At 44.3% G+C, this 24,209-nt stretch overlaps 1 protein-coding gene across 2 annotated transcripts in view; it reads left to right on the top strand.

Moving 5' to 3' along the window:
* The window catches only part of C8A (complement C8 alpha chain), a 63,972-nt gene that overhangs the window by 11,943 nt on the left and 27,820 nt on the right, over window positions 1-24,209 (top strand). Inside the window, 6 exon segments of one of the 2 annotated variants that reach the window (NM_001082255.1) lie at window positions 1,278-1,371; window positions 5,235-5,379; window positions 6,253-6,400; window positions 13,315-13,504; window positions 17,406-17,606; window positions 19,503-19,743. In NM_001082255.1, coding sequence (NP_001075724.1) covers window positions 1,278-1,371; window positions 5,235-5,379; window positions 6,253-6,400; window positions 13,315-13,504; window positions 17,406-17,606; window positions 19,503-19,743 — 1,019 coding nt within the window. 2 annotated transcript variants of the gene reach the window in all.

Genomic DNA, 24,209 nt, shown 5'->3' with positions numbered 1-24,209 from the left:
ATGTTGTTTAGAGTAACATGTAATGAGTTTGTTACTGTAATTCTGAAGCATCAATGAACTCTAAAAATGTTCATTTTTGTTTTGGATTCTATGACTATTGATAGACACAGCCCACTTAAAAGCTATTTGAGGTCTTCAAAAATTTGTTAGGGCCTAAAGGCGGCCTGAGACCAAAAGTTCAAGAACCAGTGTGAAAGGCAAACATAATTTCCCTGACTATCCCGTGGCTCCTTGTCTGGAGTTTCAGCCCCGTGCTGATCATTCATCATGGGTAGCGGCTCATTGCGTAATTAGCGTGAGATTTGAAGCACGGTTTTTGCTACACCCGGGAGATGATTGTACCATCCATCACAGCAACAGCGGCCTGCTCTGTGAGGCTGTGGCAGTTCTGGCAGTGACAGAAAGCCTTCCCTCCCTGCCCACTGACCCCAATGCTGCAGCAACAAGAGAGCTCTGCCCACGCAAGCCCGTGGCCTGTTCCCCTCGCTCTGCGTGACCTGGGCAAGTTCTAACCTGTGATAAGGCAGAGTGGGGTGAAGGAAAGATCATGGTTTTGGAGACAGACCAGGGTCCACCTTCTACCTGTGTGACGCCAGGCAACACTCTCACTCTCTCACTTTCGTTCGCCGATTTGTGATGCAGGCAGCTTCACACTGAGCAGCAGGAAATGATGGGATTTGCCAGCAACCGGCAGTTCCAGTGTTGTCTCTGGGCTGGGACTTCAGATTTCAGGAATCTCAGCTTTCTTATATGTGAAAAGGGCTAATAATATTACCTCCCAGGATTGTTATAGAGATTAAATGAGCTAATCCATGGAACATCCCAGCATGTAATCATCAACGCTGTCCTTTAGAAAATACTTGATAAGCATTTCACATACTTTCTATAGCCCTACTAGGTAGTGTTATTTTCAACATAATTTGAGAGATGGGAAAGCTGTAGCCTAGAGACATTAAGTAAGGGCAAGTGGATAAATTCAAACTCAGTCCTCTGGTGCCACACTCCCTGTTGTTAGCCACGGAGCTTTTTGCTTCTTCAGCTTCATCAACTGATAGCCCTCCTCAGTAGTCATTTATCTATAAATTATAATAATTTATGCTAATCTACAGGGATAATCTGTAATTCCTCCAGCATTCTACCTGCATGTAGTAGGAGTACAATAAGTGTTCATTCTTCAATTAGCATATAGTATGTTTTACTGGAAGGAAAATGTGCACAGCTTTCACACTTGTTTAAATTCTGCACCTCAAAGATGGATGGTTCTTTCCTGTCTTTAGGAGAGTAAATCGGGCCGCGACCCCCAGAGCCTTTGACTGCCAGCTAAGCAGCTGGTCAGAGTGGACAGACTGCTTTCCATGCCAGGACACAAAGGTAAGCCATCTATGACCAGCTCGGGGGCATTTCCTGTTGGATTCTATGGTAGGTATGAAATACAGGTAAGCAGTTGGAGCTATGAATCCAGGAGTCTTGGGTATCCAGGACCCATGGACATCTGGATGGTGAAACTTGGCCCTCATCTGATTCTATCTGGAAAGCATCAAAAGTGGAGGCTGCAAAAGATGGGTATTTATGCTTAGAGGCAGAAAAGTGGCCATCTGGACACAGGCACAGATATTCCTGATGGCCTCTCTGGGTCCAGGCCAAGCTTCTGCCCTTTAATGAGGGTCATCTGCTGAGGCTGATGGCTTAGCAACAAAATGCCAAGCTGTCCATGGGGAGTTAAATAGCAAAATGCATAGCTCCCTATGGGGAACTGAGGTAAGCCAGGGGACACCTGAGAGGTGTTCCTGAGGACTCTGCTTTCATGGGCTGAGAAGGCAGGCACCCCCAATGTGCAGGGGTGTGTCTGTCATGGTTCCCAGGAGCATGCTGGGAAGGGATGCAGGGAGTTTCCATTCTGGCAGAGCAGAGTCCCAGAATTCTGACTTTGTTCAGAATCACTGGCTCGGAGTAATAACAAAAAGTAGTCTGACCTCTGTTCTGTTTTATTACTGGTTTTAAATTCCCTGGTGGTGGGCGTCTACCTGGCTTCCTCTATAAGGCACTAGGATGGCATTGAGGGCCACTCAGGCAATCCACTGTAATCTCATCTCAAAAACATTAATACTGTAAACAAAGAACTTGTTTCCAAATCAGGTAAAATGTATGAGTTCCAAGGATTAGAACTCAGTGTCTTTCTATAGCTACTATTCAATTTATAATCCATCCTAAAGTAGATTTTCTTATGTATTTCAATGGAGATAGCAGATAGTGTGAGTGACTGTGAGTTTAAATCAGAATCAAATTACTGCCTTAGTCAAAAAGACATGAACATGTCCATAAAGTAATCCTGAAAATAATTTATTCCGTTAATTATTTAAGTGAAAGGCTCCCTTCGTTTCTTTTTATCAGGGTGTTTCTTCCTCCCCAAATCACCCAAAGAAAGATGTGTATTTCTGGGAACAAACATTATCTACCAACTAGAAAAAAAATATGTCTTAATGATATGGACCACAGGCAACAGCATGGAGCAGTCGCAGAGGGAGACTCAGTGCCGACCTCCCTGCAACACGGGATCTTTCTTCTTTGACAGCAAACTGGAAAACAGGGAACTGACGGGACTGCGCCTTTTAGCTTGCACCCCATTCTAAGTATAGGGGCCCCAGGAAGGATGATAATAGCTTTCATAGTCACCGTTTATTAAATAATTTCCATGTACTACACACTGAGCTAATGCCTTAAATCAACCGTGTAGGTTGACTTGCACAGCCGACTATGAATGATAGGCCTTGCCACGCACTTTGTGTAGGTCACCCATTAAGACAGAGGCAGAGTGTGGATGTTCAGCGTGATCGAAACAAAGACTGAGAGGCTGACCACTCCATTCTCCTGCCTTCCTTGACCTATACCGGAGAGCAGTCAGTGACCTTAGTGGTCACCTAATCCAGTTCTTCTGGAGTAGCCCAAAAGCTCACTACAATGATATTACTCAGTGTGTTCCAGGAACCAGATAAAGGGCTGATTTTTCTACCTGTATTTTCCCTAAACTTTACCAAACTTTCAGATATATCTCATTTTGAAGATGAGAAAACAGGGGGTCAGAGATGTTAAGAAATTGAAATTCTAACCCAGATTACAATAGGATTCATAATAATACTTAACCTCATAAACTTGTGAAGTTGAAATTAGATTAAAGAATGTGAAGTATCTGACCACTTATGAGTGCTCTACCACTGGTAGCCACCATCTCCATTATCATCATGTTGGTAACTACATCCATTAAAAATCCAATGAACTTTTTGAAGAGTGAGAAAGAAAATGGGCTCTATGTTTGTAGATTGATCACTCCACTGAGGGGGAAAATATCCTGGTATTTCCAAATTGATCATTAATTATAATCTTTTCCCACTGAGTTTACAAATCTCTTGCTGTTGTTATTAACTAACAGGCAGGGGAGGCAAATGCACAGATTTGATCTTCATTTCTCCTTGCACCCTCTGCCTCTTCGCTACTTAGCAGCTAAGCAGGCAGAAGTGACCAAAAGGAGACATAACCAGCACTTCAGCCATTGGACCCACCTGGAAAAGAACGCATGGATGACAGTAACCAAGGGGAAAGTACCTCTGTTTATTGAGCACTGATGATTAACTAGGCTCAGCGCTAGGTGTTTCTTCACAAAGTCTCTCACTTAGGTCTCACATGGTGTTTTCAGTGTAAGGTGCTGTTACCCACCCATTTTGCACACTGGAAAACTGAGAAAAGGTCACAGTGACTCTCTCGTGGTCAGTTGGTAAGTGAACCTGGGATCTGAACCCAAGTTCATCTAATTCTCGTGCCTATGCATTTTCAACTATGGGACACAAGTGGAAGAGTCACTAGTGTTTGTCATTTGTGAGGTTATCCAGGTCACCCCCTCTTTTTAGAGAGTTGGAAACTAAGACACAAAGTGCCAGGCACTGACTCTTTACAAGCAAGAAATAGGCTGAGGTCAGGGACTCACAGCTCTTCTGCTCCAGCCTGTGGGCTGGGTGGAAGTAAGAGGCAGCAGGTAACAGAGGGCTGAGGTTCCCTTCTCGGACACTGTGGGGGTGCCCTCCACACCGCATGCGCTGTATATTACTGTACACTGCATCTCCTCAGTTAGACCCTAAGACTCTGGAAGGCACGGATGGGACTTCATGTTTCTCTGAATATCCTGATCCGTGGGGAAATTCTTCTATTCTGGCATCTGATGCTACACTCCACAGAAAGTATTACCCTGAAACCCTAGCGCCCCAAGACTGGCATGCATTTCATCCTTTTCTGCCTTCCGTCAGAAAGCATTTATTCATCAGAGATGAATAAATAAATAAATAAATGTAAATAAATAAATAAATAGAATAAATCTGAGATCAGATCTCAGAGCTCACTATGTCTCTAGCTCTTGGGTGGGTCGCATCCATGTAATAGGCGAGATGACCACTTACTGTCCACAATTCCCAGCAGCTGCAGCCACAAGAAGCTGTTTCTTCCAGGTAGTGAATTCCCAGAGAGCACTATCGCTGGCCTGGTTGAGTCACGTGGCGATCTCTGAAGAAATCACTGCAACGAGGCAGATGTGATGCTCTTGAGGGCTGGGCCTTGTTCATACCCACACGTCCCCGTAGCTGAGTGAAGCCATCCCCCCTCAATCGTAGATACAGTACAGGGGAAAAGGAGATGCCATGACCAGAAGACATGCTCCCAAGGAGAAGTGCCTCCTAGGTACCTGACCACAGATCAAGTTTCAAGTGTAGGAATCCAAATAAGACATGGCCTGTCCATCGCCACCCTCGACCCCATAATTATATTGGTTGGAGGGGCAGACAAGTGACTGCTCAATCACAGACTTACACAACAGGTGCAGGGAGAGAGGGAAGCTCAGGAAGACTTTCCAGGGGAAGCAGGATGTGAATTTTGACAGATGATTGTAGACTAACCAGTTGAAGAAAGGAGAAGAGAGGTGTTTCCCAGCAAGTAGGTAGACCCTAGAAATACCTTGTGCAAGGCTTTCGTTTGCTGCTCGGAGGCCCTCTTTCATATTCCTGGTTGGGGAGTGGGGAGTATGCCACCTCTGGTTGAACACGACTGTTTTAGTACACTCATCCCCTCAAAGACAGCTCTGTAGGCAGCTCTCAGTCATGAGACAGTTGTTCCTTATGTTGAGCTGAGACCTGCCTGCACATATCTTGGTTGATTGATTGACATGACTGTGTCTGGTTCAAAATCTGATTTAGTACCGACATCGGAGCCTCTTGCAGCCTAACAAGTTTGGGGGGACCATCTGCAGTGGTGATATCTGGGATCGAGCCAGCTGTTACAGTCCCACAGCTTGTCTAAGGCCAGCACAGTGTGGACAGGATTTCCAGTGTAAGGAGACAGGTGAGTAGCATGCCAGCGGACTAACAGCTGTGCCTGTCAAATGGATCACACAGAACACTTCACCAGCGGGGGTTGTTAAAAGGCAGAATCCTGGATCCTTTCTCTGGAGCCTGCTGTTCTAGAAGACTGGGATGGGCCCAGGAATAGGTATTTTAAGACAAGCCAGCAACCCAAGTAATAGTACTTCAAGTTTGTAGGAACAAAACTTCCTCCAGGTCTCCTATGCGAGTACAGGGGCCTAAGGACATGGGCCATCTTCTACTGCTTTCCCAGACCGTAGCAGAGAGCAGGATCAGAAGTGGAGCAGCTGGGACTCGAACCGTCACCCATATGGGATGCCAGCACTGCAGACGGCGGCTTTACCTGCTATGCCCAGCACTGGCCCCTACAATACCTTATAATAGCCATACATACATGGTCCAGAGGGACCCTCTGGCAGGAGTTGCCCAAATGTGCTTTGAGGAGTCAGAGCAGGTTGAAAATGGTATTTGAGTTGCTGTGACTTGGAAAATAGATTAGAAGTCTCTAGGGGGAAAAATCTGCACAAAACACAGGGAGTCACGGACTCGGAATCATCCCAGGATATTTACAGCATCAGGACTTTGGAAAGAGGGGAAGGTGACGGGCCATTGAGGTAACTTGGGGCACAGGTGTGGCGTTTGGAAGGAGAGGAATGGGGAGCCACAGAGGGATATAGAGCAGAGCAGAATTGCATCTTAGAAAGATGACTAGGGGGCTGCAGCATGGGGATTAGATCCATGAGGGAGTGATGGGGCAGGACCTTAGCTGGGCACAGAGGCAGAGAGATGATGGCCCAGATTGGGGTTTCGGAGGTTGGGGTCCAGGGGCCATCCACAACTTCTCTGCTCTCAGGTCGCTGCCTGAAACGCCACCTTGTGTGCAATGGAGAGAATGACTGTCTGGATGGCTCTGATGAGGACAACTGTGAGGACATCAGGGCCACTGAAAGCGACTGCGCACAGTACGACCCAATTCCAGGATCAGAGAAGGCAGCCTTGGGGTGAGTCCCTGCCTTCGGGCTGTTGGGGAGCAAGGATGGTCTCTCTCTTCAACCACGGGCATTACCTGCCAGTCCTGCATCCACGATGTCGCCCATGATTTCTCTCTCTGCAACCCTCTCCTTTTACCCTCCCCCCCCCCCCGCCCCGGCCACTGGCCTCCTCTCCCTCAAATTCCATTTCCAAAGCCCACTGAAAGAAGCCACATGTTCCATGAAGGCTCCGCTGATGTCTTGAAGTGCCCTTTCTGACAGCCCTGTTTGTGGTCTGCACTGAGCTACAGTTGCACTTACAACCAAGGAACATGGTGTGATACAGTGCAATGAACTTGGGCTTTGGAGTGAGACAGACTTTGCCATTGTTGCTTAATGCCCAGGCCACAGTCTCTTTATGTGTTGAGAGTCAATTGGCCCTGATTCTAACTTATCTTCTTCCCGCACTTTATGTTCAGGATCAGTTCCTTGAATGCATTGCTCTCTTTCCTTCTGAACTTTAATAAACTTAATTCCTACTTTTTTCTAGAATAGCCTTCCCCCTATTCTTTACCTGGATGTTCCTTCCGTCACGTTGTCTACTAAAATGGTACCCTTCACCCCACCCCAAAATCATATGTCAAAACCCAACCCCTGACCCTATGTGACTGTCTTTGGGACCAGGGATTTTAGGGAGGTTAATTAGGGTTGAATGAGGTCATAAGGGAGGGGCCCAGATCCAATAGGACTGGCTCCTTATATGAAGAGAAGGAGGTACTGCAGGTGCACAGAGAAATCATCTGAGAGGGAACTCATGAGAACGTGTCCATCTACAAGCCTGGAAGTGAGCCCTCAATAGGAATAAACCCTGTTGGCATCTTGTCTTGGACTTGCAGCCTCCAGAACTGTGAGAAAATCCATTCCTGGTGTTTCAACCATCAGTCTATGGTATTTTATTACAGGGACTCAAGCAGATTAGAAGCCATAGGTAACAATTCCCACAGACAGTTTTCCTGACAGTCTTTACTCCTGTTCTTGACACTACTGAAGCTGGCTTGGTCCTGGTCTATGGCTCCCAGAGCCTCCCACATATCCTATTTTCTCCGAGTGTATCTAAAAGGGCTGGGGACAGTTATTGGCTGTCCATATGTCCAGTGTGTGTGCTTCCTGGCATCTCTGCTCCCCCAGTTCCCAGACCAAGGCTAGCACTTCATGGCATTCTGGTATTATCCTGGTATTGTCAGTTCTCTGTCACTCTATCTTTGCCTTGGATTTGTCACCTGACTTCAATATAGACTTTTTGTGAACAGAGGTTACTTCTGACTAATCATTTCATCCCCTCCACTCCTAGAGCAGAGCCTGTCCTATAAGAACCTCTCTCTGCAGGCTGATTGCACTGAAGCAAATCGATGTGACCAGCTGGATCTTTGCAGATAAGGAAATGTGGAAATGTGGTCAGAAAGGGACGCAGCCAAGCTGCAGCCACTCAGGGACAACCATGGGTTCTGAAGAAAGCAGCTCTTACTCATTAGTGTCTGATTGCTCTGCCATCCCAGTGTACCTCCCAGATGGGATTGGCTCCTGGAAGTACATGTGGACACACACACACATCTTCCAAGGACTTTACTCATATTGGATAAGAACACACCCTAATGACCGCATTTTAACTTAATTAGCTCTCTAAGAAGTTTATCTTGAGTATAGTCACAGTTTGAGGGTTGGAGGGTTAGGACTTCAATCTGTGAATGTCAGGGAGACAGAATTCAGCCCACAACCCAATCAAAAGGATTGCCATTGATTTTGAAAGTGTGCAATAAACTGAGTAGACACATGGGATTTTGAGATGTTGAGCTACAAAATAATTCCTTCCTTACTGACCAAAAGCTCATGGTCCACAACCCTGCTCTCGTGGATTCAGTGGGAGGATTTCAAGTGTGCATCCTAAAGCTATGCTTCACCCACACTGAATGCAGAGCAGAGAATCCACCCCCCCCCCCGATGGTTTCTCTACACATCTCAAGATCTCACAGGCCCTTCTTGACCTCTCATTGTTTCAGATTTAATCATTCATCAGTTTTAAAGTCTTATTTACTATTAAAGTAGCAATATATGTTCGACGTAGAAACTGAGTGTCTCTGTATCTCACCCAATCATCTTCTGTCCCTGCCCACCCTAGAGCCTACTTTTGTCAAAGTTTGGTATAAGTACTTCTGGGTCAGGTTTTAAAAAGTGTTGGTAATATATATTGTATAAAATATCTGTCCGTGTGCATTCTGCACTTTAGATATGGGTGTATTTTGCACAAATGTGATCCTGCTATCCATACTGTTGTAACTTGCTGGCTTCATCTAACAATGCATTTTGAAGCTTGTTTGGAGGTTCTAGCAGGGGAACACAGCCACTCATATACCCTCGACCAAAGACCGGTCCTCCTCTAGCGGGGAAGGTCGTCCTCTTCGACTGAGTGTGCAGCTTCAGAGGGACGCACGTGTAGCAGTGAGGGAGGAAGGAGACACCCGCCCAGCCAGCCAAATCAGCCGAATCAACCCTGGCGATCAATGGGGTGACAGATGTCGCAGCCAGATCACCCTCACATCCTAACAATGCGTTTTGAAGAGCCCTCCCCCTTCTTTGCATATTTTCTACCTCCTTTTTTTTCTTAAGCAACATAGTATTTTATGAGATGGTTTAGCAAATTATGGCCTGAAGACAAAATCCAGCCACTGCTTTTATAAATAAAGTTTTATTGGAACACACTTTCACCCTACAATGGCATAGTTAAGGATCTGCAATTCAGATCTGTCCCCTACAAAGCCAAAAATATTTCCTATCTGGCCTTTTATGTTTTTTCAGGCTTGTTGACTCTTCTTCTATAATATAATTATAGAATAATTTATTTGACTACTTTCTATTAAAGGATAATTAGATGTTTTCAATTTTTCTCTGATAAACAATGATGCAATGAACATCCTTATACACATAATTTTATACAGATGTGTGACTATTTCTTATATATGTGGCAGGTGTATAAGAGATAGATCTTCTCTGAGTTTGTCTTTTCATGTTTTTTGGGGGCTCTTTCAACCAGACTTTCCAGAGCTACCTAGGCTTTACATATGCTTAGAAGTTATAATATGACCAGCGCTGCCACTTACTAGGCTAATCCTCCACCTGCAGCACCGGCACCCCGGGTTCTAGTCCTGGTTGGGGTGCCGGTTCTGTCCCGGTTGCCCCTCTTCCAGTCCAGCTCTCTGCTGTGGCCCAGGAAGGCAGTGCAGGATGGCCCAAGTGCTTGGGCCCTGCACCTTCATGGGAGACCAGGAGGAAGCACCTGGCTTCTGGCTTCAGATCAGTGCAGCATGCTGGCCATAGCGGCCATTTGGGGGGTGAATCAATGGAAGGAAGACCTTTCTCTCTGTCTCTCTCTCTCTCGCTGTCTGACTCTGCTGTCCAAAAAAAAAAAAAGTTATAATACAATCTTAGGGCTTTTTGTGCTTTGAATTTTTGTTTGGTCTGTTAAAAGGCTATATTTATAAGCTACAGGAAGAAACACATTCAGTGGATGGGGAGATAGAAATTGCAGGGTGGAATAAAAATACAGAACTCAGTTTTCACTGTTAAAAACAAAAATCATAGGGAAAAATCCAGCTGTGACTAAAGGCAAGTTACTTAATTTTTCTAAGCTTCAATTTCTGCATTTGCAAAATTGTCATGAGGTTGAAAGCTAATATATGCTAAATGTCTAGTAGAATATGTATTCAATTCATCATAGCTATTATTACATCACTTCCACTAATGTGAAGAAGCAGATGGAGAAAGGAAGAGGAGAAAAAACTTAACTTACATGGAATTTCGACTATATGCCAGGTGTGCTGTAATTATCCATTTATCTCTGAGGCAGGTTTTATTCACAATGTATGCCCTGCTTATCTACCTTTTTGCCTTTTCACAGAGGGCAAAAAGAGTTATGATAAATGCTATGCCAGAGGCCATGGGAACATAGAGAAGGGGACAATTTTCTGCCCAGGATAATCAAGGAAATCCATATGGAGGAGGCAACATTGACATTGGGCTTTGTACAAGAGTGGGAATGAGAGAGGGAGGAGCTGTACAGTTTGGTGGGAATGAGAGGGAGGAGCTGTACAATTCAGCTCACCTTCCTGAGGACTTACCCCTGGGGTGAAGCTAAAAACTTGCCATGGGACTCCAAACCCCATTAAGTTGGAAGGTACTAATGCCATCTTACTAGTTAAAGTGATCATTTTAAGTGCATAACTGATCATAAAGATAGGAATAAGTGTCAAATGGATCACATAAGTGTCTGCTAATAACAATAGTTAGAATTAAAAATGAGAGAAAGTTCCAACACGGGAAGCAGTTCACACAACAGACTCATAGAATGACAAACGCCCTAAAAAGCACTCTGACCTCAGAATCAGCCCCTACAACAGTTGGATCTGGCTGAAAAATCTCATGAGAGTATTTCAGGCATGGAAAACCAAGACTTAGTGGCAAAAACTGTTCTGCATGAAGGAGCTCTGTGAGTGAGACCCCAGTGGAAAGAAAGGACCATCAAAGAAGGATTTACTTTTCTCTGAAGGGAGGGGAGAACTTCCACTTCGCATATGGCCCTGTCTAAATATTGACTGAGGTTTTGGGCTCAAAAGGCTTCTATAGCCTTGGCAGCTCATGTCAAGATCCTCAGTGGTCACTGACATAAAAAACAAGAATGTTAAATCAACAACAGGAGTCACTGTGCACTTACTCCCCATGTAGGACCTCTGTCCTTAACGAGGTGTTTTATAAGAACTAACGGTAAAACTTGTTTCCAAAGTGTACTTTATACTTTGTGTGTCTGTGTGGGTGAAAACTGTTGAAATATTTATTTAGTATAGAGTTGGTCTTCTGTATATAAAGTCAATTAAAACGAACCTTAATGAAGAGTGGGATGGTAGAGGGAGTAGGAGGTGGGATGGGGGTTGGGATGGGGGGGGGAGAAACTCTATATTCCTAAAAGCTGTACATATGAAATTTGTATTCATTAAATAAAAGCCTTCTAGAAAATAAATAAATTGGGCTTTGTGGTGGGTATTCAGCATAGTGGTCAATAAGCCTGCATCCCATATTGGGTTAAATATTTCTCTCTGGCTCCTGACTCCAGATCATAATGCAGATCCTGGAAGGCAAAAAGGATGGTTGAAGTCCTTAGATCCCTGCCACCCATATTGAAGACATGGTTGCATTCCCAGCTTTGGTCTAACCCAGCCCAGCTGTGGTTGGCATTTGTAAGTGAACCAGTACATGGAAATTCAGTTCATTTGTCACCCGTCTCTCTATGTCTTTCAAATAAATAATTATTTTTAAAAGAAGAAAAATGACTACATAGGAAAGAAGAAAAGGCTGAATAGTTATTTAAAAAATAAGTCAATTGGGTCTGAAAGGCTAAACAGGAGTCTGAGGGGTGGAGACAAGCCATACATTCATCATCTGGAACTTAGGTTCTCCTCTTAGGAGGCTTTGATTGTTGAGTCTTGGAAGCCTTAGCCATCTCTCATTTTTTTTTCTGTTCAATTTGCCATTTTAGAAAATCAAAGCTTTATTTTACCTACTTTGCATTTACCTAAACATAATAAAAACCATGTGCTTTTAGGACATGAAACAGATATATTTGAAATACTCCAACGAGGGAAAAGGGGATGATATTTCTGGAAGGGTGTGGGTTAGGGAGAGGAAGTATCATTTACTGAGTGCTTTACTTTAATACTTTCATTCAGACTTGACAAAACCCATGAGAGGTAGGTATTATTATTTTTAATTAATCAGCTAATAAATTAATTAGAAATGCTGAGTTCCAGAGAGGGGGAGAGAGAGAGAGTGAGAGACAGAGAGATTGAGAGATGTTCTTTCTGCTGATTCACTTCCCAAAGGGCTGCAAAGGCCAAGGCTGGGCCAGGCTGAATCCAGGAGCCTGGGACTCATTCAGGTCTCCTACATGGGAAACAGGGGCCCAATACTTGAGCCATCTTTCACTGCTTTCCTGGGCACATTAGCAGGGAGCTGGATTGGCAGAGGAGCAGCCAGGACTCAATCCACCCCATATATGGGATGCTGGCCTCATAGGCAACAGCTTAACCTGCTGTACAGAATGCCAGCCTTGAGAGAGGTAGATATTTTTATGTCAGTTCTTCAAATGAGTACAAAGAACTTCAGAGAGCATCCAGAAAGTTCATAGTCACATAGCTAGTGAGTGGCAGAGCTGGAAATTAAACAGGAGACTGCTAGGCTTTCCAACTCTGCACTCGGTGTGCCTTCCTGAGGATTATGATCTTAACCATGGCACTGTGCAAGTCTTCCAGTATTTCAAACTTAGCTTTCAGCATCAGTGTCCTCTTCCAAAATCATGTTAACAGAAACACCAGCAACATTTGGTCAGTACTTCATGCACGCCAAGCATGGCTGTGATTCATGTGCATGAGCAACCCATATGTAACTCTGTGGGAGTCATGGTACTATTAACTACTTTTTACGAAGGACTAATCAGAGGCACAGAGCAGGTAAAGGATGTGCCCAAGGTCACACAGCTCAACGTGGCAGAACGGGGCATCAGGCCCAGCCTCTCTGGCTCTGCTGCTTGGACTTTTAATAATTGTGCACCTGCCTCCCTAACTTACTCAACAAATATTTAAAGGGAAACTGGGAGCCCAGGCCTGGCCCACTCAGTCTTCTGTTGTTACCTAAACTAGTTCTTAAGGCACTCCAAGGAATCTTAGGGCTCCTAGGAACACAGTTTGAGAAACTACTGTTCAAACTTCCAGCTACAACATCTTCCAGAAGATGCCATTTTATACCTTCTTTGCCTTCCCAAAGCACTCTCTCACTTGCTCACTCGCTCTCTCCCTTTCTCTCCCCCTTACCCCCTCTCAGAAACTGTCTTTTCAATTTAGGTACAATATCCTGACCCAGGAAGAGGCACAGAGTGTGTATGATGCCAGGTACTACGGGGGCCGGTGTGAGACCGTGTACAACGGGGAGTGGCGGCAGCTTCGCTATGACCCGGTCTGTGAGCGTCTGCACCACGGAGAGGATGACAAGTATTTTCGGAAACCCTACAACTTCCTGAAGTACCACTTCGAAGTACGTCTGGCAGGGGGAGTGTGGCAGGGAGGAACAGATCTTCCCTGCTCTGGAAGCTTTGATTTTGTGTAGAGCTTGCAGGCCCCTTTCCACCTGCCCAGGGGTGTGCTCGGCATTGAAGGATACTGGGAGGCAGAACATAGACCCACCTGCTAACCCGTGGCCCCACACCAAAGAAAACATCTCTGGGCTCTGTCCTCAGGCCTGCCAGTGGGATGGCCTATCTGGCTGCAAGTGTGCTTGGAAAAGACCTTGAGAGATGAGCTCACTCTGCCCCCAGGTGTGGTAGGGGCAATTTCCTCCTAATCTGTGAAGCGTGGAGAGTCAGGATGCAGCCTACAGAGGGGTGAGGTTCTGAGACCTGTGGCCCCGGCTTCACCAAGAGCAGTTCACACGGATCGTTTTCAAACGTTAGTCTTTTGCTTGGGATTTTGCTTCAGGAAGAACTTCCTCTGTTCGAAAATGCTTGCAAATTGGGGAGGACCTATAGGACTCTCTCCATCCCTAAGATTCTGTGGTCTCCTGGACGCCTGGGAGCCCCAGGTGGCTCAGGATCAGTTCCAGAGTCTGCTGTGGGCATTTATGCCTTTCCCTCTCCTCCTTTATGTTCAGACATTCTGACTTACAATGTCCATTCTGATATTGCTGAATGCTTACTCTGAATTAGATTTTCTACCTTTAATATACTCTCCCATTTGATCTCCACAACAATAAAATGGGGTGGATATGATCACTATCCCATTTTAGGTACATATATAAAAAAGAGACTTAAGGGACCAGCATTGTAGTGTGGCAGGTAAAGCCACTGCCTGTGATGCCAGTGTCCTATATGGGCAGTGATTGGAGTGCCAGCTGCCCCACTTCTGATCCAACTCCCTGCTAATGCTCCTGGGAAAGCAGCAGAAGATGGCCCAAGTCCTTGGGCCCCTTCATCCACATGGGAGATCCGGAGGAAGCTCCTGGATCCTGGATTTGTCCTGGCCCAGCTTGAGTGAACCAGCAGATGGAAGATCTGTCTCTCTCTCTCTCTCTCTGTCTCTCTCTCTCTCCCTTTCTCTCTCTCTCTCTCTCTCCTCCTCCTCCTCCTTTCTCTCTCTCTCTCTCTCTCTCTCGCAATGTTAACTCTGGCTTTCTAAATAAAAATAAATAAATCTAAAAAAAAGAGAGACTTCAGAGGGTAAAGTGTCAGGCACAGAGTTGTACTTCAGTATGTGACAAAGACAAGAATCAAACTGAGATCTGTCTGAAGTAAACTCAGGCTATTTATCATTTAGAAGAGTAGATAGTCAATACAACCTATATCTACATAGTCACATCTGTTACACCCATACACAGTAAATCTGCAGAGAGAAACGGCAGGATCCCAGAGTTCTGAACAGATAACTGGTCCCATATTCCCCCCTCCTCAGTTTCTCGAGAAAGAAGTGTTGACAGGAGACGACATCAGGCTTTTGTGGTTAGTTGTGTGTTATTTTAAGATTTATTTAGTTATTTGTCCACTTTTTAAGGGGAGAGTCACACACACACACACACACACACACAGAGAGAGAGAGAGAGAGAGAGAGAGAGAAGGAGAGATCTTCCATCCCCAAATCCAGGTCTGGGCCAGGCTGAAGCCAGGAGCCCAGCACTCCACCCAGTTCTCCTACATGGATTGCAGGGGTCCAAGCACTTGGGGCATCTTTCACTGCTTTTCCAGACTCATTAGTACTACTGGACTGGAAGCAGAGGATCAGGGACTCAAACTGGAACTCTGATATAGGAAGCCAGTATTTCTGATGGCAGCTTAATTCATCCATTTTTGAACAGGTTTGTTGTCCCATCCCCACACCAGCTTCTACTCCATATCAGGTCGATAAAGGCCATGATGGGAATCACTGACAATGCTGTTGTCCTAATCTCAGGGAAGGCTTATGTGTCAGGCGAGACAGACTGCGCCATGCTGCAGGAACAAAGGATTCTCAACTCCCAGCAGCTGGAAGCAGCAATGTCTTACTAATGCCCATCATCGGTCCTACCATGGAAAGGAAATTCTGATCACCAGAGATATTGAGACTCAAAATAATGGAAGCTCAGTGTCTTTTTTCTTTTCTTTTTTTTAAGGTTTATGCATTTACTTGAAAGGCAGAGAGAGAGAGAGAGAGAGAGAGAGAGAGAGATACCTTCTGTCTTCCTCTTCACTCCCTGAAATGGCCTCAACAACAGTACTGGTCCAGGCCAAGGTCAGAAGCCAGGAACTGCATCCAGATCTCTCATGTGGGTGGCAGGGGAACAAGTACCTGGGCCATCATCTGCTGCTTCCCAGGTGCATTAGCAGGGAGCTGGATCAGAAGTGCAGCAGCTGGGACTTGGACTGGTGCTCCAATATGGGATCCAGCATGGCAAATACTGCCCCACACTCCAGCCTCTGGAGGCTCCCTCCCTCCCTCCCTCCCTCCTTCCTTCCTTCCTTCCTTCCTTCCTTCCTTCCTTCCTTCCTTCCTTCCTTCCTTCCTTTCCTTCTTTCCTTCCTTCCTTTCTCTTTCTTTTCTTTTCTTTTCTTTTCTTTTCTTTTCTTTTCTTTTCAGGCAGAGGTGCAGAGAGAGGAGAGAAAGATCTGTATCTGCTAGTTCACTCCCCAAATGGTCACCATGGTAAGGACTGAACCAAGACAAAGCCAGGACCCAGGAGCTTCTTCTGGATCTCCAATATGCATGCAAGGACCCAAGCACTTGGGTCATCCTCTACTGCTTTCTCAGGCACATTAGCAGGGAGCTGGATTGTAAGTGGAGCAGCCGGGACTTGAATGGGCACCTGTATGGGACACCAGCACTGAAGGCAGAGGCTTAACCTTCTATGCCACAGTACTGGCCCTAGGAGGCTCCATTTCAACAGCATCTCTGGTGATGGCACGGCACCCTACTCAGAGGCTCTTGTGGGTGGCTTCTTTGGCTCCTGTAAGGGACACGGTCTTGCCTCAGCTTAAGTCACCAGAGAAATAAAACTCTACAAAGGGCCTTCAAAAAGTTCATGGAAAATGTGTGTTAGGAAAACCAGTGCATGGATTTCAAACAATTTTTGCATAAAAATAAACTTATCTTTTGATTCATTTGCCATGGACCTTTTGAAGTGCCCTCATATTGTGTGTCTGGAATGAAATCACCATAGACAGCTCTAAAGCACAGCTCTGCCGGAGACTGCAAGCATCTACGCAGCCTCCTCAGCTCCCTTCCTCCCCACTCCATGCCCAGTCATGGCTTTTTGTGGGTCACCATTGCAGAGGCTCATGGCCTTGTCTCCACGAAGAGAAGCCAACCAGAAAGAAACCCTTGCTGTGGCGCAGTGAGCTGGGCCACTGTCTGGGATACGTGCACCACATGTTGGAGTACCTGGTTCAAGTCCTGGCTACTCTGCTTCTGATCCAGAGTCCTGTCAATGTATCCTGGGAATCAGCAGATGATGGCTCAAGTGCTTGGGTCCCTGACACCCCCGTGAAAGACTCAGATGAAGTTCCAGTCTTCTGGCTTCAACCAAGCCAGCCCTGGCTAATGTAAGCATTTTGAGAGTGAACCAACAGATAGAAGATCAACCCCTGTGTGTGTGTGTGTGTGTGTGTGTGTATCTGTCATTCAAATAAATAAACATTTTTAAAACAAAAAAAGAATTCATGCTCATATGATACAGCATGTTATTAGAATCATCTGTGTGTGTATTGTGTAAAATAAATATTTTAGTAGCACCACTGAACACTAACACTGCCATATTTTCTGTGTCAATCTGATATCTGGGTTAGCCCTTTAAAATAATTACTTCTAATAATCTGAAACTTTAGATACTTTACAAAGCAAAGATTTAAATATTGAAAATGAACTGAAAAAACAGCTCTCTGTTCACAAAGCTAAAGCTATTTGTTTCTCTCCAGGCGCGGGCAGACACTGGCATCTCCTTTGAGTTGTATGTGGATGGAAATGACCTTTTTTCCAAAGTGAAAAATGACAAGTCTCATTCTGCTGGAGTAACCATTAGCGCAGGCCTGACGGGCAGTCCCCTATTAGGCACTGTGGGCGTATCCGGGTCGGAAGATGCTTCGTTCTTGAATAAGTTAAGCCAGTATAATGAGAAGGTACTAAAACATAATGTCTGCATCTCACAGAATTCCATAATCTACGCTGAACACGTATTACCTTAATTGCATTAAAAAGTACAGTAGTAATTGAACCTTAATTTGCTTGTGTAATTGGAAATGTCTGATCGGTGGTAATCATGTTTGTTTTTCTTATTACGCTTTTGCTCACAGAATCATCACAAAGGGAATAAAATGGAACGATAAGACTAAACTCTTATCACTTCACCCCTCCCCACCCTTGCCTTCACCCTCACCCTCACTCCCACCCCCACCCCCGCCCGCACCCTCCTCTTTCATGGTTACTTGGAGCATACAGGGAACTATGGCTTATGGTAATGTGTTAAAGACAAAGAGCCAGGCCCTCTCCATTGGAATTCTGGAGCAAGCTTGACTTTTCCAAATACATAGGAGGGTTGGCTGCATACTTAATAAATCTCTCACTTATCCATCAGACGTTCACCCCTAAGTGCCTGTTACCCTGCGGGGTAGAGAAACGCATCCTTGAGGAAGAGACGCCCATCTAAGTGGAGACCTAAGAACCAGTATGAGTTGTGCATACAAAGGGAAAGGGAAGTTGACAGAGGATGTTTGGGGTGTGAACACAGCACAGGCTAAGGCCTGCACATGGGAGAATGCATCCCACGAAGCTGGGGTTGATGTGCTTAAATGGAGTGATGGGGATGGAGAGCTAATCAGGGTGCAGACACATATTTACTAAATTGATTAGAAAACTACCGAAACGCCTCGGTAACATGGACACCAGGACTGTGGCTCTAGTAGGGGTTCAAAAAATTATCTTGGATGATGAAAACACAGTTATAAAAATTAACCGACTCAACAACTGTAAATTGAGTTCTGGAGCTTTGCACAAATTAGCTATTAAGCCAAAGGAAAGGATTGCATGTTAATATGGACTTTTCTGAAAGCAGATAGCTTCTGCAAACTTTCATTGTCACTTAGAGTCAAGGTTTATTTTACCTGGAAGTAATGCACATGGATGTTTATCTTCCTTGCAAATCAATCCACCGCCCCCTCTAATGCTAACCTTTATTTATTATATGAGAATCTCACTTTTTATTATTACTTAATAGTATAAGATTACCACTAGGATATAAGCCACACAAGGGCTGGGACCTATCTCATTCAAGAGTATATCCTTTGCACCTGACCTGATGCATGCAAGTGTAGACACTAGATATTTCTTCAACATGTCAAAGGACATCTCACCATGTCACCAACACCATGCCAAGCATGGTGATTGATGGTTGCATAATAGTTGCATAGGAGGTTGCACAGTGCAGCACTTTGATTCCAGCTGGGGAAGTGTGGAGATGAGAACAGACGCAGGGAAGTCAGAGATCGTGGTGGTAATCAACCCCGGTGAGAGCTGATGAGAACTTGATCTGGCCGGGAGCACTGAGAGCAGAGATGAGAGCATGAGAGAAGTCTGCCCCACTCTGGTGTTGAATGCATGCTTGTAGAATATAGTACTCCATTATACAGGTGTCAGTTCATGTCTCAGCTGCACCATCTACGATTCCAGCTCCCTGCTAATGGCTTGGGAAAAGCAGCGGGAGATGACCCAAATCCTTGGGCCCCTGTCACTCACATGGGAGACCTGGATAAAGCTCTTGGTCCCTGGCTTCAGCCTCACTAAGCCCTAGCTATTGTGGCCACCTTGGGAGTGAACCAGTGGATGGAGACTCTCTCTCTCTGTCACTGCCTCTCTCTCTGTAATTCAGACTTCCAAGTAAATACATCTTTTAATAAAATATTCCATTGTATGTATTTATGCTCCTATATCTATTTCCCCACAGCTACTAAATGCTTTTTCTCGTTTAGTAACATTTATGCTTTCTCTTTTCCTCACTCACTGGTGATCGTTGGTGGCAGAAATACAACTTCATGCGAATTTTCACGAAGGTACAGACTGCCCATTTTAAGATGAGGAGGGACGATATTGTGCTGGATGAGGGAATGCTGCAGGCATTGGTGGAGCTTCCAGAGCAATACAATTATGGCATGTATTCCAAATTCATCAATGACTACGGCACCCACTACATCACATCTGGATCCATGGGTGGCACTTATGAATATATCCTGGTGCTGAACACAGAGAAAATGGAATCTCTTGGTGAGTAGGACGGATGCTTTGCACACACAGTACGCAACACACACACATGTACACACGCCAGGGCATGGTTTTCACCAGCTCCAAGACCTGGGTGATCTCATTTAGTTTTCATAGCAACTCTATAAGTAGCATGCATATTAATATTCCCGGGGGATTGAGATCCGGAAGGGTGAAATGACTTGCCAATAAGCACCACAAACAGGATTTATCCAGTCCTGCAAAATTACGTGCTTCTTATTGCATCACATTTACTGCTTTAAAAAAATTTGGAGATTTTGTTATTTGAAGTGTGACAACTTTTTTTATTTACATGTAAATTCTTGATTGGTGCAACTACTATGCAGTCAGCCATGAAGCTAAAAACCTAGAGCCATCCAGATTTTTCCTTTTCCTTCTGTTCTCTGCAAATCTCTGAGTCCTGCAGTGCTCTCTCATCCATCCTCCCACCTCTACCCTTCAGCGACAGTCTGGGCTTCCATCATTCACTTATTACTGAATAAGCTTCTAAATAGTCTCTGAGAGTAGCCTCACCCTGTCCAAGCCATTCGCCACAATTGCCGCTAGACAGATATTTCTACTTCACACATGATAACCTGATTTCCTTGCCTAGTATCCTGAATGACCAAGAATAATGTCTAAACTCCCCTGCATGGCATCAGCAGCCTGCATGATCTCACTCTAACCTTGAGAACACTTCTTCTCCAAGAGTGTGCCCAACTGGCCCCACAGCATCATCTGGGAACTTGCTAGAAAAGTAAATTATGAAGCCCAAACTGAAACCTAATCAAATCAAGAACTCTGAGAATGGGCCGGGGAGTCTGTGCTTTTCTAACCCGAGGCTCACTGCAGCTTGAGAACCAGTGTCCCAGTCAATGAGGACATGCTCAAAGACGAGCTGTTGTTGCACCCGAGCAAGTGCGAACAGATACAATGTGACGGTCCTTTATTGCCGGCGGTGGAGAGTGGGCTCATGCCCTAAAGTACTCTCGACCCCAAAGCTCAAAGCAACGGGGTTTATAAAGGCAAAAATCACAAGGAGGGGAGGGGGAATACATGGTTGCTAGGATCGGAGGCAGGGTGGGGGAATACGTGGTTACTAGGGCCAAGCTGACCTAAGGCTTAGGTGAAACTAATATCAATTACAATCTTGACAATAGACAAATTATGATCTTAGCATTAGTCCAGGTGCAGCCTATCTGTTTAAGCTTGCGTGATCATATTGGGGAGTTTCTATGCTCTGCCAAGTGGGAAGCAGTGTTCTGTTTTTGTCTGAGTTTTAGATCAGAGTTTCAGACCAGAATCTCATGGTAGGGGGGTGCTTTCTCAAGATGGAGTCTCAGGTGCTCTAAAATGAAACCCCTACTATCAAAGTGTTATTTCACCATCTATCTGTATTGCTAAGCCAAGCTCAAATTCCCAGCACAAAAATATTTCCTTGAATGTACCAATTTAGGCTGGCCACTTCTTTTTTTCAACACATTCACACAGATTTCCTACTGTTTACTTTTAAGAAAAAAAAACAATCTTTCAAATGTTAAAATTGTTCTTCCCGTCTATATTGCAAGATCTTTGAAAGTATCCTGTTCAATATTTTTCTATCTCTTTAGCACAGAACACAGAGTTTAATACATGATGAGTATACAAAAAAGACAGGGAGTTTGAGAGGGATCGTTAACACAGATTCCTGACTATGGCAATCCATTAGTTCATCCATTTCTAAATCTACTTTTTTTTCAATAATTCAAGATGGTCTATTGAGCCTACATTGTACTTGTATGATGGTGCTAAGGATACACTGGTAAGCAAATCTAAATATGGTTCCTACCCCCTTGCATCACAGTATTTTTCAAATTGAAGGTTGAAACCCAAGGGTAAGTCTCAAAATAAATGTGTGCATCCTATGGAAAATTTTGAACAACAATAAGGGATAGACTAGAAAATACCCTAGCTGATCATAGGCACTGAATGTAAGTTAGTACTGTAAGATATTTCTTCCAGTTAAACAAAGACATGTATAGGTCACTGGATCATAAAACAAAATAAATAGCTGATGAGGGATCAATGTAAAAAACATGGGTTTGAAAAGCTTGATTCAAGCAGGTCTTTTTAAGAATCATTTAAAAATTTGATGGAGGAAATGGAATTAACATTTGTTGAGCACCTACTAGTTGCTAGATATTCTCATTTAAATTTTTTTGAGACAGTTGGAAATTGATGTTATCCCATTGTTAGCCACACAAACACTGCAATGCATCAGGCAGGGTGATCACTTTGCCCAGGGCTACAGGGATCTGGCGTTGGAGCCCTGGCCCCATGGATTTCCACCATGTGTTCATGGTAGAGCTTTCATCTGGACTCCTGGCTTTGGTGTGGGACTACTAATTAATTGCCTGGGGGATCTGCTGGCCCTTCCTCTTTAAAATCTGTGAGGCATAAATGGGCTTCCAATGTGGTTAATATTCAAAAGGAGCCCACCGACAAATTGTCCCAGGGATAATTACCTCAGTTCTGTTTATAGAAAACCATATGTCGATAATAGCACAATTTGCTATTTGTGAGGAGCTGATTTTCTATAAATCCAGAAAGTTAGTGTTGCTTTTCTATAAATATGGAAATGTGCTAATCATCACCTCATCTGCTGGAGACCGCTAATAAATCAGAATGTCATTTACATATTAACCTACAAAGAACAAAAACATCTACCTCTTTTCCTTTTGATAAATACAATCGCACACACCCTCTCTCCATGGCTGATGTTTGACTAGTCTTCTCTGTCTCTTTTTCATCCCCTCTCACTCTTTCTTTCCCTTCTCTTTCTCTTTCTCTCTTTTCTTTGTGTTTTTCTCTTTCGCCATCTTTGATCCATATGACTTTAATTTATGTTCTATTAAGTACTTCTTTCTAAGATAGAGCTTGTGTGGTATACATTCATGTCCTCAACCAGATGAGCATGGTAAGGAAAGATTTAAATGAACATACTGGCTGGTTTGCTCTGGAGGAATCTTTTGTCCTTGGGTTTGCTTCAAATCCTTTCTGGGCTTGTCTCAGAGGATGTACAAAGCTGTTTTCTTCTAGTGTGTTTTTTGATCAAATACTTATTCCCCAAAGACAACATGAAACTATGCATCAGCAAGTCAAGGGAAGTCTTGGATGTTGGAGATGAGAGAGTAGATTTCAATGGGATCCTAAAATTTTTTTATGGGCTGGGACTGATAGCCTTGTACCTTTTGCAGGAATCTATATGTGTTTGGGCTTGAATTTATGGATTCATTTTTTTTTTATTTTGTCCCCTCTTTGGAACTCTCATTATTTGTTTTTGTATCAAAGAATGACAGAGAGAATAATGTATCCTCCTTTCTGGCTTCTCTGGAGCCTGGCTCAATTACAGTAGTAACAGCTTATCTTGCAGTAGTTCCATGACATGGTTCTGTTCATGTTGTATGTTCCCTGCTTCCTGCACACACTGCTCTCTCATCTCCCAATGCTCTTCGCTCTCTTGCCAACCTGACAAACTTCAATGCACTCTTTGACACATCTGCAAAACCTACCCTGTCATTCCTCCATGCCCTCTTTCATGGTTTTATTTGTTCATACGTTCATTCATTCAACCATGCCCACTGAGTTTGTATTACGTACCAGGTGAACAAAATCAGTGTGGCCCCGTATTTTTGTTTGTTTTGTTTTTTGTTGTTGTTGTTGTGTTTTGATAAAGCTCATGATCTAACAGAAGAAAATAAAAAGTCAGTGGCCCCAAATGTCATCCTTAGCTCTCTGTTCCTTCCTGCCTTGCCTCAGCAAGCTCTGCTTCTAAGGCATATTTGGCCATCTGTCCCCTAACTGCCATCTCTGTTACCAACCCATGGGTATCTCTGTTCTGGAGACTGCAGGAGTATGATGACCTTTCCTTTGGTTTCTTTTTCTTTTCTCGGCCACCATCATGTTTCCTTAGTACCTTAGCATACCAAGGTTATCTTAGCCCAGGATCTTTGTATGAACTCTTCTCCCTGGAACACTTCCTTTTCCTCTCATGTTTCTGCAGCAGAATTCTTATCAGCCAGACCTCAACATCACCGCCACTTGTCAGAGATGCCTTTCCTGACGATATAGACAAGTCCCATTTTGTTCCATGGCCCTTTTTCAATCCTCATCCAATCACTGTTTTTTTTCAGTAGGTACCTTTCTCCCACACTTACCTGTTTGTTGTTACTCTCCTCTTTCTAGAATGTGCATTCCATGAGAACAGGAGTTTCATGTTGTGGTTCATTGATGCATATTCATTTCCTAGTACAGTGCCTGGGAACTAATAGGGGCTTAGAAAATTGGGTTGATTGAGTAAATGGATTAATCAGTATATAACCGCACATTGTAGTAAGAGGTCTGCAGTAAATAAACAGGTTGTAGAAATTGAGAGTAACTGCAGGGGTGAGGGGAGACAAGTTTAGGATGATCTGGGTGTCTCTTTGAGG

The sequence above is a fragment of the Oryctolagus cuniculus genome, chromosome 7 (genome assembly GCF_051225735.1).
Source record: "Oryctolagus cuniculus isolate XC-2025 breed Fujian yellow rabbit chromosome 7, ASM5122573v1, whole genome shotgun sequence".
NCBI lineage: Eukaryota > Metazoa > Chordata > Mammalia > Lagomorpha > Leporidae > Oryctolagus > Oryctolagus cuniculus.
Note: the sequence above shows the minus strand (reverse complement) of the source record. Positions and strands in the feature narration are given on the sequence as shown.